At 36.7% G+C, this 18,179-nt stretch overlaps 3 protein-coding genes across 3 annotated transcripts; all 3 read left to right on the top strand.

The window, feature by feature from the left end:
- Positions 1–340: 340 nt before the first annotated feature.
- LOC18588648 (syntaxin-32-like) lies at positions 341–5,302 on the top strand. The gene is made up of 5 exons (XM_007013204.3): positions 341–959; positions 2,921–3,171; positions 3,274–3,446; positions 4,015–4,218; positions 4,891–5,302. The coding sequence occupies exons 1-5, from the start codon at positions 710–712 to the stop codon at positions 5,048–5,050; spliced, it is 1,038 nt and encodes a 345-aa protein (XP_007013266.3). The 5' UTR covers positions 341–709; the 3' UTR covers positions 5,051–5,302.
- A 223-nt stretch (positions 5,303–5,525) lies between these two features.
- On the top strand, positions 5,526–10,123 carry LOC18588649 (serine/arginine repetitive matrix protein, putative (DUF936)). Its single transcript, XM_007013206.3, has 4 exons — positions 5,526–7,083; positions 7,533–7,757; positions 8,904–8,995; positions 9,273–10,123. Exons 1-4 carry the CDS (start codon positions 5,977–5,979, stop codon positions 9,973–9,975), a joined length of 2,127 nt encoding a protein of 708 aa, XP_007013268.3. The 5' UTR covers positions 5,526–5,976; the 3' UTR covers positions 9,976–10,123.
- Positions 10,124–11,217: 1,094 nt separating this feature from the next.
- Positions 11,218–14,996, top strand: LOC18588650 (uncharacterized). Its single transcript, XM_018127584.2, has 3 exons — positions 11,218–11,672; positions 13,602–13,857; positions 14,497–14,996. The coding sequence occupies exons 1-3, from the start codon at positions 11,355–11,357 to the stop codon at positions 14,880–14,882; spliced, it is 960 nt and encodes a 319-aa protein (XP_017983073.1). The 5' UTR covers positions 11,218–11,354; the 3' UTR covers positions 14,883–14,996.
- The last annotated feature ends 3,183 nt before the right edge of the window (positions 14,997–18,179 follow it).

Genomic DNA, 18,179 nt, shown 5'->3' on the forward strand with positions numbered 1-18,179 from the left:
ATTTAATTTTCATATTTTTATTAAAAATTAATTTAAAGATAATTAATAATAATATTAAAATTTTGTCATTTAAAAATTCAGTCATACTTGCCGACTTTGAAGTTTTTGTCGCGTAACATACATTATTACAAAAAAAAAAAGCTTTTATTAACAGAAAAATACAATGTTTTATTTTTTATTTTAAATGATTAATTATTATTTTATTAAAAAATATGATTTTTTAAAATTAATACGTACCATGTAACTCAAAAAACTATATGTTGTCATCATTAAAATGTGACCTTATCTAAATTAAATGTAAGAATCAAATTCAAACCACCGTGTTGTGTTGATACGACACCGTACGGAACCTATGTGACCCAAACCCGAACTGATAATTGGTAGATCTGCTGGATGGTTCTTAGTTCTTTCTTGTTCTCTGCAATTCTTGCTTGCGGGGAGCAGCTGGATCCGATCTCTTCTCTTAATCTTTACCATTTTCCTTATTTCTTCACAAACGACGAGGTGCGCCCTTCCCAAATCACACCTTCACCAATCTCTTTAATTTACGGTTTCAGATTTGCTCAATTCATTTTCAGATTTTCACAAAATTTTCCTCCCTCGTGCCTTTAAAATGGTTAGAATTATCAAAGAAACGTGTTGAAATTCCTCGAACTTTTCTTTTTTTATGAAACATTAATTGTCTGGTAAATACAATTGTACAAAAAAAATGCCTGTGAAATCTGGGCAATCGTCGTGTCGGGACCGAACGCAGGAGTTTCTGAGCGTTGCGGAAAGGCTAAAAAAGACAATTTCGTCGGTCAATAATGCGTCGTTGAGTAATAGCAGCGGTAGCGTTGGCGCCAAGCCCGAGAATCGGAGATCTGCCGTGGCGATTCAGTCGGAGTTCAACAAAAGGGCCTCAAAGATCGGGTTCGGTATCCACCAGACATCCCAGAAGCTAGCTAAGCTCGCAAAATGTGAGTTGATACAATTTATAGAATTTTATACTTCATCTGTTTATTTGCTTTTCTGTAATTAATTGTTTGAATGTCTCTTTGAGATTTTTTTTACCTGGGAGAAATTAGCTCATTTGCATTCTTAATGAGGAAGTTAGGGCAGAGGAATTACCAAGTTCTGATTGAATTTGTATTTGTGAATTATTTACTCTTTTTTTAATTTTTCAGGAATAGAAAGGTTTTTGGGGTTTTGTGAGGTTTCCCAGGTTGACAGTGCTGTTGTCTGGAATGAAACTAGTATTCGTCTAGTTGTTATGTGATGCATTATCATATGGGGCGATAGATTATGTCGGTTTGCAGTGTGGTTTTAGTCTTTGCTTTAGGGTAAGATGATTATAATAGTAGTGATGCAGATGGAGTTGTGAAAATGGTGGCGAATTATCTTGTATGTTTGACAGCTATGGTGTGATGTGGTGATGACTGCAACATTGAGTGCTTGGTGTGTTTCTATCATGGTTATGACTTTAGGTTTTTTTATATAATGCATGCAGTGAATATGGGCTAATGGAGGTGAGTGTCTCACGTGTGGACATGCTTTCGTTATAAATAGATGGAAAAAAAAACTATACAACTTATGCTGGAAGCTATAAAAGTATCATTTTTGTAAAATTAGTTATATTCCTATAACCAAGCATAGAGCAGGAAGCCATAAACTTGATTTTAGAACATGCAGCAACTCCCTGAGTCATGATAGATTTAACCAAACGCTATTAGATTGTGAGTTGACACGTTGCACAAGCATTGTTTTTGATATGTTATGAACTAAATCTAGCTGAATGTCTGGCAAAAGGGTCTTACGCTCGCTTGATGTCTTGAGTTGTTCTGATGTTTCAGACCTTAGATGGTTTGTGGAGGAGTGTCCTCTGAAGAGGGTACATTTGGCCTTAAACTAAAGAATGTAATGAGGACTTGTTCCATGAATTATTGAAGGCATAATGATTAAACACAATTCTGTTGCACTGATGTTATTTAAGAATTGTACTGTAGGGTCATTCTGTGCATAGGCTAGCTTAAATTTTGGTTGAATAAAGGCTTCAGTATATTGTTACTGCTGATTTCTATTTGTACATGTGAGATCATGTAGCGATGCTGGCTAATAAGAAGAATTGATTTCAGTTTGAGTGCTTGGGTTTCAATTGGATTTTAATAGAAAATGACTGTTAGATTTGTTACTTGGTTGATAATTTCAAATTGAAATTAATACTTAGGCAGGTATTATTTGTATCATTTTGTTGGTAAACTCATGATTCATACCCATGTTGAAGCTAAATTTATTGCATGCAACAAAAAAAATTCCAAGATGTCTAACATATCAAGTTGATCTGGGCAATCATAACTTTGCACCTGTTAATGAATGAGATTAGCTTAAGACTACAAGCAACAGTTTACACTGTCGGATCATTTCCTTTTCAATCACCATAGCTTTTCCTTCGATGTAGTTGTAATTGCACCAATTACTATTGCAGTTCTTTGGATTTTTACATGTAAACTTCTCTGTGCTTATTTATGGAATGGCATTTTCTTACATTCCATTTCCTAAAGTTACTGAAAATTGCTTCATATGGGCCCATCTTTTTTTAAGTATTGTCCCAGACGATTGAATACCAGAATAAACTCCTGTGGAGATACATTACTTTTTGGGGTCTTATTGGCTTGAAGGCTTGTTGCAATTGTTTTTACAAGTGTTGCTACTTGCATTGTTTTGTTCTGTTTATGTTCTCAATATCATCATGTTATTGATCCATTTTCCACATATGATCATGTATTGCTTTGTTGCTTTATACGAAGACTCCAAATATTGGAATTCAGTGCTTCTAAATACTGCAGAGAGTGCTAACCGTCATGGGAACGAAATTATTTTGTGATTATGATAGAAGTTAAACAGTATTGTTTACTTTGAAGTATTATTTTTGTGTTCCCAGTGGCAAAGAGAACATCTGTGTTTGATGATCCAACTGCTGAGATCCAAGAACTGACATCTGTAATAAAGCAAGATATTACTGCACTTAATTCTGCTGTAGTGGACCTCCAACTGCTTTGCAACTCACAAAATGAAAGTGGAAATATCTCCAGTGACACCACAACCCATTCAACCACAGTTGTAGATAACCTAAAGAATCGACTAATGAGCACCACTAAAGAGTTTAAAGAAGTCCTCACCATGCGAACAGAGGTAGTTTGAATGTTGTGGTACAACATTGTTGTTTTAGAATGTGATAACATTTTCTTCATGTCAGTGCCATGTCTAAATTTTGGTATTCTTGTATTCATGCAGAACATGAAGGTTCATGAGAATAGAAGGCAATTGTTTTCTTCAACTGCTTCAAAAGATACTACAAATCCTTTTATTCGCCAGCGACCTCTGGTTACTAGATCAGCAGCTACATCATCAACAAGTCCTCCCCCTTGGGCTAACGGTTCCACATCATCATCCCAGTTATTTCCAAGGTATAAATTCTAGCAAGCCTTCTTCTTTTTTCTGTTTTTTTGGGAGGGATGGGGGTGCGTATGCTATCAACATATCTTGTTATTGGTATTGCATGCAGAAGGAGAAGAGAAACATGGTGGGCCACTTGCTGTATGCGGAACTACTGTCTGTGCGTCCATATAAAAACTTAAATGATCATATCTTCTTTTAGCTCTTGACTGTTAAGTCTATGTAAGAATTTTTCCATGTTTGAGGAAGAAAGAGCAAACTAAAAGATTTTTCTCTGTTTTGGATGGTGATGCCATATCTCTGGTTGCTAGGATTTGTGACTACTGTTAGTACTTAGTATGATCATGTACTGCTATAGCTTTTGTCCATAGCTTTCTGATAGAAAGTCTCTTGAAATCTTTAGAAACATAAAGTTTCATTTTCTCGTGATTAATTAGTTAGTTGTGTTTCAAATCAAGACAGCAACTTCTCACTGAATAAGGACTAGGTCTTTCCAGTTGACATATATGAACCTAAGAACAGGAGCAGAAAAGAACAGTTTCATTACGTTCTATCTTATATTTTGTTTTTCCTTCACAGCAAACAGGCAGATGGGGAGTCGCAGCCTTTATTACAGCAGCAGCATCAACAGCAACAGCACCAGCAATTGGTTCCCCTGCAAGACAGCTATATGCAGAGTCGAGCTGAAGCTCTTCATAATGTGGAGTCAACAATTCATGAACTAAGCAATATCTTTACACAACTAGCAACCATGGTTTCTCAACAAGGGGAACTTGCAATCAGGTTTATCCATCATCTCAACTTTTTTTTTTTATTAATTTTTCCAATCCCCAAGGGAAAGAATATGCTCCAAATTGGATTGGTATTTAAGCTAACTTTTGTTATTTCATATGATTGGATTTTCCTTGTTGCTATTACTAGTTGCCAAGCTTTGAAGCAAAAGGAATATTAGAATAAACTGTATATTATTATATTTTCTTTGGAATGTTGACGATTGAGATGCTGCTCTCAAATCTTTGAAAACTTGGGGCTTATCAACAGCATAATTTCATTAACACCTTTGGTGAAATGACAGCACTTTGAATGCATAATGACAAAGAGAGTGCTTTAGAAATGCTCTATATAAGTTTTTACTTGGCCATATCTGCACACTACGTTTTACATGTTGAGATGATTTTTTCGACATTGTTTCAATTGTTAATCTGTCTAATCAAATAAAGCAAAAGCACGAGTGATGATATGGTTGTGATCAAAGGCATGTGGAAGGCTTATGTATATGGGAAAAGACTTTGGACCTTGCATGTCTACAATAAGCCTTGTGTTAGTTTGGTCAAACTCAAATTATGGTAGGAAAGTGGCTATGTTCAAATGTATTGTGCTTGTTTGTTTTTTGTTGAAAACTGTTTGCAAGGCGAGGATTTGAGCTTTATCGGGGTACACTGCTTTGGTTGGCAGGATTGACGAGAACATGGATGAGTCATTGGCAAATGTGGAGGGGGCACAGAGCCAGTTGGTCCGATACCTTAACAGTATTTCATCCAACCGTTGGCTGATGATCAAGATATTCTTTATATTGATTGTATTCCTCATGTTTTTCTTATTTTTTGTGGCATAAATATATTGAAGGAAATAGAAAAAAAAATAAAGGATATAAGAGTGTTCTTCTCTGTGTCTCTATGAGTATGCAATGTCAGGGTACTTTCACCCCACCTTTTTTGAGTAGTAAACTCTTCCACCAACAGATTGTGTTGAACTCTTCCTCCTCCTAGTGCTCCAACTTTCAAATTACACATTCGTTTGTAGACTTTAGTTGCTAAATGCAACCAATTATCTCATGAGCAAATATAATTTCACATTCATTCTCCTATTCCGTTGAGAGAGGTTTTTGCTTTTTTGAAAAAGTTTATATATACACACACACACACACAAAAACTGTTAGGCACCTTTTCATTTGATTCAACTAGAGATTAAACTGTATTTAAATTTGCATTCTCTAGTCAAGGAGTATAATCGAATCTCTCGGTTCTCTAAAATAGAACTCTATATACTATAGTTTATTATCAGTATTATTGTGCATTAAGATTGACAATTTCGCATTGAATTTTGTAGAAGTACTAGTACTCTAAAAGATTATAAAATACACAAAAAAATATTATGAACTGATGCCCATTAACGCTTCACGTAGGTGATGCCACATCGTCCTCCCGGGATAGACAGAAAGAAGCCACGTGGTGAGCGATGATAGGAATTTGATACTCCGACTCTGATCTACTGGCCGCAACCTTACTTCCCCCTATTTACCCTACCCAGATAGCGTAACCGTACGGGCACAGCTTTTTCACGAGAGAATTGAGACCTGTCCCCACCTGAGTTCAAACAATAGAAACAAATTAGCGGGCTTTTGAATTTGAATGTCGTAACGGCTTAATCCTCCCTTTCCTATTCTTTACTCGCCCCTTCCCTATCATCCTCCCCAGCAACCCAACCCTCCTCCCCGTTATCTCTCTCTTTCTCTCTCTCTCTCTCTTACGCCCGTTCGCGATGGCTTCGCTTACTCCAGGAATCCTACTAAAGCTCCTCCAATCCATGAACTCCCCCACGCGCGTCACCGGTGACCACCGCTCCGCTCTCCTCCAAGTGATCGGCATCGTCCCAGCTCTTGCCGGCTCCGACCTCTGGCCAAACCACGGCTTCTACGTCCAACTCTCTGATTCCCTCAACTCGACCTACGTCTCCCTCTCCGAGCGCGACACCGAATTAATCCTCTCCAACCGACTCCAGCTCGGCCAGTTCGTCTACGTTGATCGCTTCCATTTTGACTCTCCCGTGCCACGTGTCTCCGGGATCCGCCCAATTGCAGGTCGTCACCCTTTCGTTGGTTCCCCTGACCCTCTCATAGCCCGCATTTCGTCATCCAAAAGGGATTTCGTTATACAACCCGTTTCCGAATCCGAATACTCCGTGGATCCAATTGCGGTTTACTTGTCCAACAAAAAATTGGAGCAACAGCAAACACCGACTGAAAACAAGGATTCGAAAATTGAAAAGCCGAAAACAAGGCAGCCTCTCGCGCCTAGAGATAATGTTAGAGTTAATGAAAATTTGGAATCTGAATCAAAGGTTACTGAAAAGCCGCCGCAAAGATTTTCGTCTCCGGCCACCGCCAAACGTTCCGTTTCAGCTGTTAAGAAAACCAATGCGGCAGTTGTGGAGAGGGATCCATCTCCGGCTGGCAAAGGGAAAAGATCTGCATCTCCGGTACCGTCAAAATGCGTGGTACCGAGCTTGATGGCAGCGAAGGAAGAGAACAGGAAAGTGGCGAGAGAGCCGGCGATCGTAGTACCCTCGAGGTATAGGCAACCTTCGCCTAACGGAAGGAAGCAGGCATCACCGAGTGCTCGAAGAGGATCTCTTTCTCCAGGGAGGAGGTTGTCCGGGGTGTTGAAGGTCTCGCCGGCTGTAGGGGATTCGAAGAAGAAGATGGCAACGATCGTTGCTGGAATTTCCAAGGTGTCCGAAGCACTGGTGGGGTCGGCGAAGAGTAGTAGGAAGAGCTGGGATGAGCAGCCAGAGAAAGGTTCAGGGGAACAAAAGGAGAAAGGTTCTTCTAAGAGTAAACCGGATCTGCAAGCTATTTTGCGGACACAGGTAACTAAATTAACTTTCTTTAGTAGATTTCTATGCTTGATAAATTAATCATTAAAAGCCCAAAGAAATGTTGAGACTTATTTGAAGGCGATATATAATTGCATTTAGCAGAATTGGGTATTGTTTTTTTTTTTTTTTTCATTTCAACTACTAATTATTCACCTGAAAATATCCCACAATGGGTTTTTAGAAAGAGTGAAATGTTTAAACTTTTTTCAACTGAGTTCATCTCTGAAGTCTGAACCATCACACGATGTTTAAAACTATGTAAGATTGCTATTTAAAGAAAGTGGAAACATAATTAACTATGCTTTCAAAGAATCAGGAATGAGGGTATGAAATTTTTGTTTAGGAATTTCATATAATCATATTTAATATATTATCATTGTAGAATTTGAATTATATGTGCCTCTTATGTCGAATACTTTCTGACACGATATTTTTCCCAGGCGGCCATTTCAAGACGTTTAAGTGATGTGCATGGTCAAAAATCTAATGATGAAAATTCCTCAAGCAATGAGAAAACAACAGATAGCCCATCCGAAGATAGTCTGGCCACAGCAAAACTAACATGTGCGGGTGGGGCTTTGGGAATCACCATTCATGAAAAGAAATGGACTGATGGCAGTGTTTCATGGGATACCCTTTCTGCTGACCTTGCAACGCTGGGAAAGGTATGGGGCGGTTTCAGGAATTATCAAGAAGCTAATCAAATCTGCCTTTTGACTTAAAAATACTATACAAATTTGCGTTGTACTTTTGCATTTTTGTTTGCTTCCCATTAAAGATAGTGCTTTTGTTTGATTAGAATTTCCTATTTAAAGTGCTGCGTTTCTGATATTATCTTCTAGTCTAAATTGAGAAAGGGTGAAGTTGAGAAAAACGTCTTATCATTATCTTTTTGGTATAGGAATGATTTAGGTCAAAGAGCTACGTGTGAGTGCCTAATGTTTCTGCTAGATTGCTCTATCGATTCCTACCAATTGCTTTGGTAGAGTACAAATAAGTATATTATAGCTTTTGGGAAAGGTTTAACTTCATTCTGTTTTTGTCTTTAATATTGGGTGGATTTTACCGACCAACCAGCTTTGTATATAATTTGTCAATATATGTTATTGCTTATTTGAATGTCTTAATGCTATTAAACCGTATCGTACTCTCATTATAAACATGTAGCTACGATGCTATGATTGTGTACAAAAACTGGCATCACCTTCTATGAGTGCGTATCACCATCATTGGAATAGTGTAGCTCAAGAATTAAAAATTAGAGATGTGATTGAATATTCATTATAATTAGACTGTTATAATCATAAAGTTTAGATTTAGTAGTTATGCTTTTAGAAAAATTATGCTGCTTATGTGAAAGTGAGGTCCAGTGAGGTTAGCAATGGTTGACATTATGCACTTAGAAGCTTTGGGGTAAATACTAGATAAAACACTGTGACATTGGAGTTGTAACCATAAACAATCTAGCCATAGACCAATGCTTTTAATTTCTGATCATTTAAAATCTGCATTTGTTTGCTTGATTTGGATCCAGAGGATAATAATTGATCTTTTCAATGCAACAGTCTGCCCTTATGCTTTGAATAGGATGCAGAGGAATGCTGATATACTTAACACAAATTTAATGTTTAGCAATTCTAAATTATTTATTCTCATAATTACATAGATGAAATAAAAACAAAAATTCGCTTACCTGAAATATTGGTTTGACTAGAATGTAGCTTTAATTTAGCCAAGAGACATGCAAAGCTAAAATCTTGGTATATTTTGAAGGACTGAATTTGGATTTTGATTACCCTGTCTTAATGTAGGAGGCTATGCAAAGGAGAGTTCTTGCCTCTAAAGCTGCAGCAGAGGCATTGGAAGAGGCCATTGCTACTGAAACTGTTATCAGGAATTTAAGGTAAGGGTCAATCCTCACATGCAATTATATGCAACTCGTGCCCATTACATCAAGTGTTGTGATGTTTAGCAAACAAATTATGTGAGAAGTAACTTGACGCATCTCCAAAGTTTTTGCTATATCTCATAGTCGGGATTATCAGCTTAATTTATTTGATACAAAATATTTATGCATTTTGTTTTGTGAAAATCAATTAATTATGCGTTAAGTAGGCCAAACATCATATTTTGTCAGCAAAGTTTTTCTGTGCCTAATTTTATGCCCCTATATTTTCCAGCATGTTTTCAGAACTCTCCTCTAAATCCAAGGCTGGGAATCCTATACCCACCATTGACCAATTTTTATCAATTTATGATGATGTTGTGAAGCACACTGGGATTGCCGAGTCCATTGCAGCTAGCCACAATTCTGACACAGAAAATGCCTCCTCGAAGCACTCAAAATCCTCTTCGCTATGGGTTGAAGCTGCAATGGCTACTGATCTTGAGATAGTCTCCCTTCTAACCCCTCAGAACAATGAGTCTCCATCAGCTCTGCAGAGAAGTTTGTCAAAAGGGCGGCAATCTCATCATGCTTCAGCCAAAAACCAACTCAAAGCTACTTCATTGCCACATTCAGAACCTAATGCTGCAATGTGGACTAGAGGTCAGGGAATGAAAGAGACAGTGCATTTTGCAATGGAGTTGAAGTCTGAGATGCAAATGTGGTTTCTTCGCTTCATTGAGGAGTCCCTGGATGCCGGTTTCCGGGTGCTCGGAGAGTGTGGTTCTGGTAGTAAAACATTGCCTTTGGACTGTGGCTCCATCGCAGCAGTTCTATCGCAGTTGAAACGGGTCAATGATTGGCTAGACCGTGCGGTTTCAAACGGGGATGAGCCATTGGTAGACAAGGTCGAGAAATTGAAGAGGAAAATCTATGGCTTTGTCATTCAGCATGTGGGAACCACTTTTGACAATTCCATGCATCTTTCTTCGTCTTGATCATTGGTCTACCTTTTGTGCTTGTTTGAACTTACTTAAACAGGGATGTTTATTTGTTTTTACGCTATCCGCTTCCCGGATAAAGATGATCCTCATGTAACAAATGCAGGTTGCATCATTTTGGTAATATCAGAATTCATTTCGTTTCTGTTTGTCTTAATTTGTTGAGCTAAAACAAGCCTAACAACTTGAAAGGTTAAACATTTTCAATGCCTTAGGTCCCAACCAGCACCCAAATTTGTTTGATCAATTTGATCCTTTAAATCTTAAAAGTTTAAAAATTAAATTTATAAAGATTTCATAAACAAATAATTAAATCGACCAAATTATATTTTAAAATTAAATGATTTGATCCATTTTATTATTTTGTTTATTATTTCTATTATACATAAAATATTAGTTAAAAATAATAATAATGTTTATTAATATTTATACTTTACATATTACATATATAATATACTTAAAAAGGCATTTTTAACAATTAGTTTTTCGATAATTCAATTCTAAATTTTAAATATAAAAAATAAATCTAAATAATCAAATAAACTAAATTAAAAAATAGATTAAAATTAAAATAAACAAATCGAATTTAATTGATTTTGATCCATTTATTCATATTCTCTATAACTTAGCTTAACATTTTTTCATTTGAAAGTAATTTCTCTGTCAATACAGTAGGATTTGATGTCAAACACTTGAAATCTGGACAAAATTTAAGTAAAATTCTTATTTATCCCGACAGTATTGATAAATATTTTATCTTATTTTATATTCAAACCTTTTCTTTTCTATCATGCAGAATTTATATTTTAAATTTTGGATCTTTAATAAATATATTTATTAATGGTCGGTAAAGAGCATGGTTACAAATGTTCACATTTGGACTTCAAAAGGCTCAGTTCTGCACATAAGTGGGCCGCGGCCCATTTCATCCTCTGCTTGAAGAGAAGCGGACAAGGGTTTCTTCCCTCATTTCTCATCCTTCTTCTCTTTATATTGAGAACTTGAAAACACTTAACCTAGATTTGAAGAAGACCTTGCTTCACCTTGCCTTATCTTCTTCTTTTTGATTCCATTTTCCCATTTGCAGAGCCAAAACGTTAACGCTTTGGTTCATCACAATCCATTCAGGCATTTCGCAGATCATCTGGGAAAACCAGCAAAAAAGAAAATCTAACCTTTTAATCAGTTTCTCCATTAATATTTCAATAAAAATCTCAAATTTTCCGTTTTTTTTGTTTAAATCGAGGACAAATTTTTCTGCAATCGAGGAATTTTCCATCGCTTAATATCCGTTTCTTTGACGAACTACTGTTGTATTTATAATTCAAAGGTTTGGTGTGTTTGGCGACGGGGTGAGGATTGGATAAGGGAAAAAGATGGTGGGAGGAGGGAATAGCAGGAGGGACGAGTCTTTGGTGATTAACAGCACCAATGTTTTTGCGGCGCTTGGGAGTTTGAAGAAGAAAAAGAAGAAGGGAAGTGAAAAGGAACATCCAGGCTCCTCTTCTAAGACCAAAGGGAAAAAGGGAGGGGAGAAGGAAGCGGAGAAGAAAGAGGTGTTCTGGGCCCCATCACCTCTCAAGACGAAGTCTTGGGCTGACGTTGATGACGAAGATGATGATGATTATTATGCCACCATGGCTCCTCCTGTTTCTTCTTGGGACACCCATAAAGAACCTGAGCCTGCTTTAGAGGTCAGGACTTTGTTTTTTGTTTCAATATATTGTTTTCATGATTAGATGATGATGAATTTTTGTTTTGATCCTTTTTTTCATTTTGGTTTTTGTTGGTATGTGGATTATCTAAATGATGATAAGATTTGGTATTGTGTTGGTGATAATGAAAATGATTTAATGTATGATCATCTATAAAGTTTTGATGGTATTTTGTTTTCTAAAGATCCTCATGAAGTTTGGGTTTTGTCTGGGTGATAAACGGAATGTTTTTTTTTCATCAATGTGGACTTTTTTTTCCCATAAGATGTGTATTTTTTGTTGTACTAAATGCGGGTGTTGTATTTTTTTTCTAAGTAAAGAGTTGTACTATGATAGATGATGATTATGCTTTTTTTAAGAGAAATTGTTTGTACTGGAAAATGGTTTTAATTATGGAGGATTCATATCCATTCCTGTTATGCATTGTTTTCAAAAGCAATCAGTTTCTTCCTTTTCATTTTGTGCCAAAGGAGTATATTTTCTTTTAAAAGGAATTGTTTATATCTCTGTGCTTTAAATATTTAATGAATAAATTATGTTGATGATAAATACCAAATAAATATTGCAGAAGTTGCCAAGTTAGATAATTTCCCCCTGGATTCTTAGGATGCTGGTGCATGGTTCTCTTGCTTTGATCATTCTCCTGGTCTTTTAGTTGCATGACATTAAACCTGATTCTCAAAGGTAACATGTGTAGAGGTTCCACTCTACCTGATGTACATACTCGATCATTTTGGTGGTTTTCACTTTTTTAAGATATGTGTGTGTGTGTGTGTGCGCGAGCGCAAATGTGCTTGTCTTCATGTTGAACTTTGGATGTTGATTTTCAGTCCTTAGTTATACAAAACCATACTTGATTCTTAAATTGAATAGGTCTGTAATGCCCTGTGTTTGTGTGTTGGATGCCACTTAATTCGGTTTACACATGTATTTAGTCATTTTTGTTCGAATTCACTATTTTCAGACATATCAAGTTATTTGATTGTCGTCAAGTTGAACTTTTTGGATTAGTTGTTTTTTGCTATTACAAACAGATGTATAAGATATAGTCTCATAGTTTGTCGGATTCAATACATTAGCATAAATTCAGCATGTGGGGATGGAGGAAACTCTTGTGGGTATATATTGCCGGTTCACTTCGTGCTATCCTCTGCTCCTGTATCAGCTTAAATGCCTCGCCATAGTGAATCCTCGGAATTTAAATTGTTGTTGTTGTTGTTGCATCTGAGCTATAATTTATTTTTTTGCTAAAGTGAAATTAATGTTCTGCTATTAAAATTTTCCATCAGTAGTCTAGGAAAGGCTGTTTTGAAATTGTAGGTTATTCTGTGGCTATCCAAGACCAATTTATGTCAAATGTCAGTTGCAATGTTACTTATAAAATTGCTCATTATATTGTGAGATCTTAAAACATAACATGGATAAACATGCGACCAGAGCCTAAAAAGATTCTTTCATGGGAATAGATATTTACAGTAGTGTAATTTATTAGTGGAGAAAATGTTAGATCCAAATTAATTGCATTCCTTGTTGGATGCAGCCTAGACTGTCTTTATTAAGTCAGTCTTGATTAATATGACACCAGTTGGCAAAATGGCAGTGTAGCGGTTATAATATCAATGACAAATGTCACCAAGTAACATTAAACCATAGTTTGTGGAAAGAGAGGGGAAATGGGGGCAGTGGGGGTTTATCTTTCCAGTCTTTTAACTTGATGTTGTGAATGTTGTCTTAAGTATATTTGAAAGCTATATTTTACTAGTATATTTCCATTCAATGTAAACAAACTCTAGAACATGTGATAAGGATATGGTGAACCTGATCTTTACTACCTAAATGTCTTCTGAATGCTACCATTACTTGGTTTTTATCAAGTAGTTGTTTATTTTTTTTTGTTTTCCATTCCAGGAAAGTGAGAGTGAGGAAGAATGCCTTGATGAAGCTGATGATGACGTTGAAGAGGAACATGAAAATGAAGCTGAGGCTCAGGTAGAAGTGCAGCCAGTTGTTAAGAAGCCTCCTGAAGCGTCTATGGTCACTAAGGAGACAGAAAGACAGCTTTCAAAGAAGGAACTGAAGAAGAAGGGGCTTGAGGAACTGGATGCTGTTCTTGCAGAGTTAGGATTAACCAAACCAGAGACAAGTGGCCCAAATGACTCCCATGGTAATTTACTCTTATTACGCACATGTGTATTAGTCTCCCCTCATTCTCAGATAGATGTTTAGTCTGATTTCTTTTCAATGGGACATAATTTTAATGCTGAAATAGTTAGAAGAAAACATATATCCACTATAGAAATCGGAAGTGTTTCATTACCTTTTGGAGACTGAAATGCTTTCCTAGTTTAACAATGAAGAATTCAGGAAGCACTCTCTCTTTAGAAGTCATTATTTTTCTTGGTTCATTTGTTATGTGTCTGGTTAAGCTCAATCTCGTGAACAGGAACTCTTGTTAATCTTCATGTTTTCTGTCTCTTGTCCTAAATGGTTTGCTTTCCACGTTTTTGTACTGCTATCATTTACTAGCTGTAGTACAAGACCGGGATAGCAATTATTCGCCAGCATGTTCTTTAATCATTTATCTGAGAATGTAATGGGTTGAAATTGTAATCTTCTAAAGGTTGGAGTCGGACATCTATGGCTTGCCATATGACTTGGAACTGAGACTTATTTCAGTGGTGAATATTTTTTGTTCACTATTGCATTGCTTATTTGGTGTTAATATTCTGCTCTGTTTATTGCTTTCTTTGATTGATTTTTTAGTAGTTTTTCTTACGTGAGATGAACAATTTCCTGATTGCAGGCATTGCACAGGGGAAAAAATCAGAGAGCAATGGAGAAATGGAAAAGAAAGAGAATGCTCCTGCTGAGAGCAAAAGTGCCAAAAAGAAGAAAAAGAAGGATAAATCGTCAAAGGAGGTGACAGAATCATCGCAGGGCCAGCCTGAAGGCATTGATACTGGAAATGATGCTGAAGAAACTGGTGAAACTGAGAAGCCAGAAGAGACATCTGCAGTTGATGTGAAAGAACGGCTGAAAAAAGTAGTTTCTATGAAGAAGAAAAAATCAAGTAAAGAGATGGATGCTGCTGCCCGAGGAGCTGCCAATGAGGCTGCTGCAAGGAGTGCAAGGTTTGCTGCTGCTAAGAAAAAGGAGAAGAATCACTACAATCAGCAACCAATGCGGTAATCTGGGAAGAGCTTCGGGTTTTGCTTTTCATTTTAAATTCTCACATATGAACATGTACCCTCTCCTGTTTCTTTTGTCAATGCAAAATAAACTTCAGTAAATGGTTTTTGTGAATGTGACCTTTAGCAGGCCGCTTTTGTTCTCAGAGGAAAATTCACTTGGTTTAACCTTGGTGTTTCCTTTTTCTGTATGGTAGCAGGAAATTCCTTATATGCTAGGTCAAAATTAATATTGTATATCAGTACACCTAGTTGCTGGTGGTTCTCTTTAGCAATTTTATAGGAACTCGGAGTAAAAGGCAGAGTGCATAGCATGGTATGGTCTAAAGTGCACATGAAAATCAAAGTGCTTGTGTCATAAATACTGCAGCTGTTTTGGTGTGTTACACCCCATACTTAAAGATAGGGATACTCTTTAAAACAGCAGTCTCTATTCTACACCTCTCATGATGAATCACAGTCGTGCAGGACTCACAATTCATGAGCAAGCCTTAGGAGATATGGGGCAGATTGGGATACTCACAATTCGTGCTGATTTGTTTACTAATATAGGGGCAGATTGAGGGTAGGAACGCAACGCTGCTCGTGCAATTAACCCCTACCCATCCTCCCGATTTATACTGGGTTTTCTCCAACCAGTTGCCCTCCCCTTTTCGATGTTTTCATTTCCAAGTTGCATGTTTTTGGTCTGCATATAAAAACGACTTCGTTCATGGCTTCATCATGAATCTAATCTTTTTTTCCTTGTCTTAATTCATAGCTGAAATCTCCTAATAAAATGCAAGCGTCTTTATGGTCAGTGAAAAACAATCGTCTACGAGTGCCACTGCTTGCATGACCTCTCTCACCACTCTCCCATGGCTCCTTGGGTTCAAGAGCTTCATTGTCCTCACCTGCACATCCTTACAACCATTGATGGAACGATTCCAGTCATGCCGCTGGCTGCTCCTATTCCTGCTGTTCCTGGCGGCAGCTTTTACCTGTCGAACCTAGACATTATGATTGGAGCACGTGTTTTGACACCAACTGTGTGTTTTTCAGTAGATCAAAAGACTAGAGTTCCACCAGAGAATCAGTCTTTGAATAGCAAAAATTTTCTGTGCCTAATTTTATGCCCCTATATTTTCCAGCCTGTTTTCAGAACTCTCCTCTAAATCCAAGGCTGGGAACTCTTTACCCACCGTCGACCAATTTTTATCTATTTATGATGTTGTTGTCAAGTACACTGTGCTTGTCGAGTCTGTTGCAGCCAGCCACAATTCTGACACAGAAAATGCCTCCTCGGAGCATTCGAAATCCTCTTCTCTACGGGTTGAAGTTGCACTGGCTGCTGATCTTGAGATAACCTCCTTTCTAACCCCTCAGAACAATGGGTCTCCATCTGCTCTGCAGAGAAAGTTCGTCGAAAGGGCAATCTCATCATGCTTCCGCCAAAAAATCCTCAAAAAGCTACTTCATCGCTGCAATGTGGAATGAAAGAGACAGTGCATTTTCCAATGAAGTTGAAGTGTGCGAAGTGAATGTGGTTTCTTCGCTTCATTGAGGAGTCCCAGGAATGCCGGTTTCCGGGTGCTAAGAGAGTGTGCTTGTTGTAGTAATTTGCCTTTGGACTGTGGCTCCATTGCAGCAGTTGTTGTATCGTAGCTGGTGCCGTTTCAAACGGGGATGAGCCATTGGTAGACAAGGTCGAGAAATTGAAGAGGTAAAAAAATCCCTAGCTTCGTCATTCGGCACGTGGGAACCACTTTTCACCATTCCGTGCATCTTGATTCTTGGTCTACTTTTTGTGCTTGTTTAAACTTACTTAAAGCAGGAATGCTTATTTGGTTTTACCTTATTCACTGTCCGGATAGAGATGATCCTCACGTTACTAATGCAGATTTTATCCAAACAAGCCAAAAGATTTGACAGGATTTAACTTTCTCAAATATTTGTTTTGTTCTGTAGTCAAACTTGTCTATTTTATCCTCTAGTGTACACTTTAAATGGTGGATCTTTCCCTTACAAGTTACAAATAGAGGAAACTGCCCAGATCAAAAGCCAAAGGACAATGGTAAAAGAACTGTATGTTATTGTAAAGACCAATAGAATAACAAAAACGTGAACATTGCCGCACTTTAATTTCTGACCCCATGGCCATGGCCCCTGCTCCAATGGGACCTTCTGTTCATGCGTGTTTAACCCAACATGGGATATTTTTGTTTTGCTTTTTCCTCAATCCACCCTCCTAGTACTAGTTTATAATGTTAATGGGATTCTAATCAATATTCCCCACCTAGCACATGTGCTAAACCCTCCTATTTTCTCACATAAAACGACAACATTTATTGGACCGTAAGTTGCACCATGCTCATCTGTTTTTATTTCTTTTCCCTTCTTTAAAGTAAAAAGATAGTGGTAGTAGCAATATTTTTTCTAAGTATCTAGATAGAAAAAGGGAAAGAAATTAATTAAGCAAAAAAAGGAAAGAAAAGCATTTCTTTTGAATGTATAAAAACTACAAATAGACAAGAAATATTAAGCATAGTAAAGACATGCCAAAAAGAAGAAAGAGACCACCAACAAAGGGTAAACTTAATTAGTGTCCATATATCCATCTCCATCCTAAATGATTAAAAATTTGAAATCTAACCTTATTAAATATTTATAGTTCTCCTATGGTCTTAATTTTATTTGAGAAATTCAATAATTTATCTTATATTTATATTTATAAAATTTTACTAATAAACGGGTTAATATATTTTAAAAAGTTATAATATAAAATAGTAATATTTTCTCTCGATTTATTAAAATTTATCGTATTAACTTTCAACGCATATAATGCATAAATATTATTATATATAGAATTTTAACTAACTTTAAAGAGTGTTCTAAGGACATCCATTTTTTTACATTTATGAGTATCTTGAAATCCTTTTTTTAAATTATTATGTTAACTAATATTTTTTAATATATTAAAACTTATCATATAAATTATTAATTATTGTAATAAATACAAAAAAATTTATTACAAATAATATTTTCTATTACCAGTGGTAAGCTGGTAATAGATACAACAAATTACAATCACCTGCTCATCCAAATTTCAGTTACATCTATCAAGTGGGTCCAACATGTTTGCATGCCAGCCATATGTCTTGTTAATTTGTTGGCTTCTTATCCACCTGTTTCACACCATACATTTTCTTTTTTTCACAACAAGATGTTAGATGCCAAAAGGTTCAATGGGCTTGGGCCCCACATTATAGGACCCACTTCATCTCAAACATAAAATCTAATCTGATCATCATCAGATCCA

Source organism: Theobroma cacao, chromosome 9 (genome assembly GCF_053813885.1).
Source record: "Theobroma cacao isolate CCN51 chromosome 9, ASM5381388v1, whole genome shotgun sequence".
NCBI lineage: Eukaryota > Viridiplantae > Streptophyta > Magnoliopsida > Malvales > Malvaceae > Theobroma > Theobroma cacao.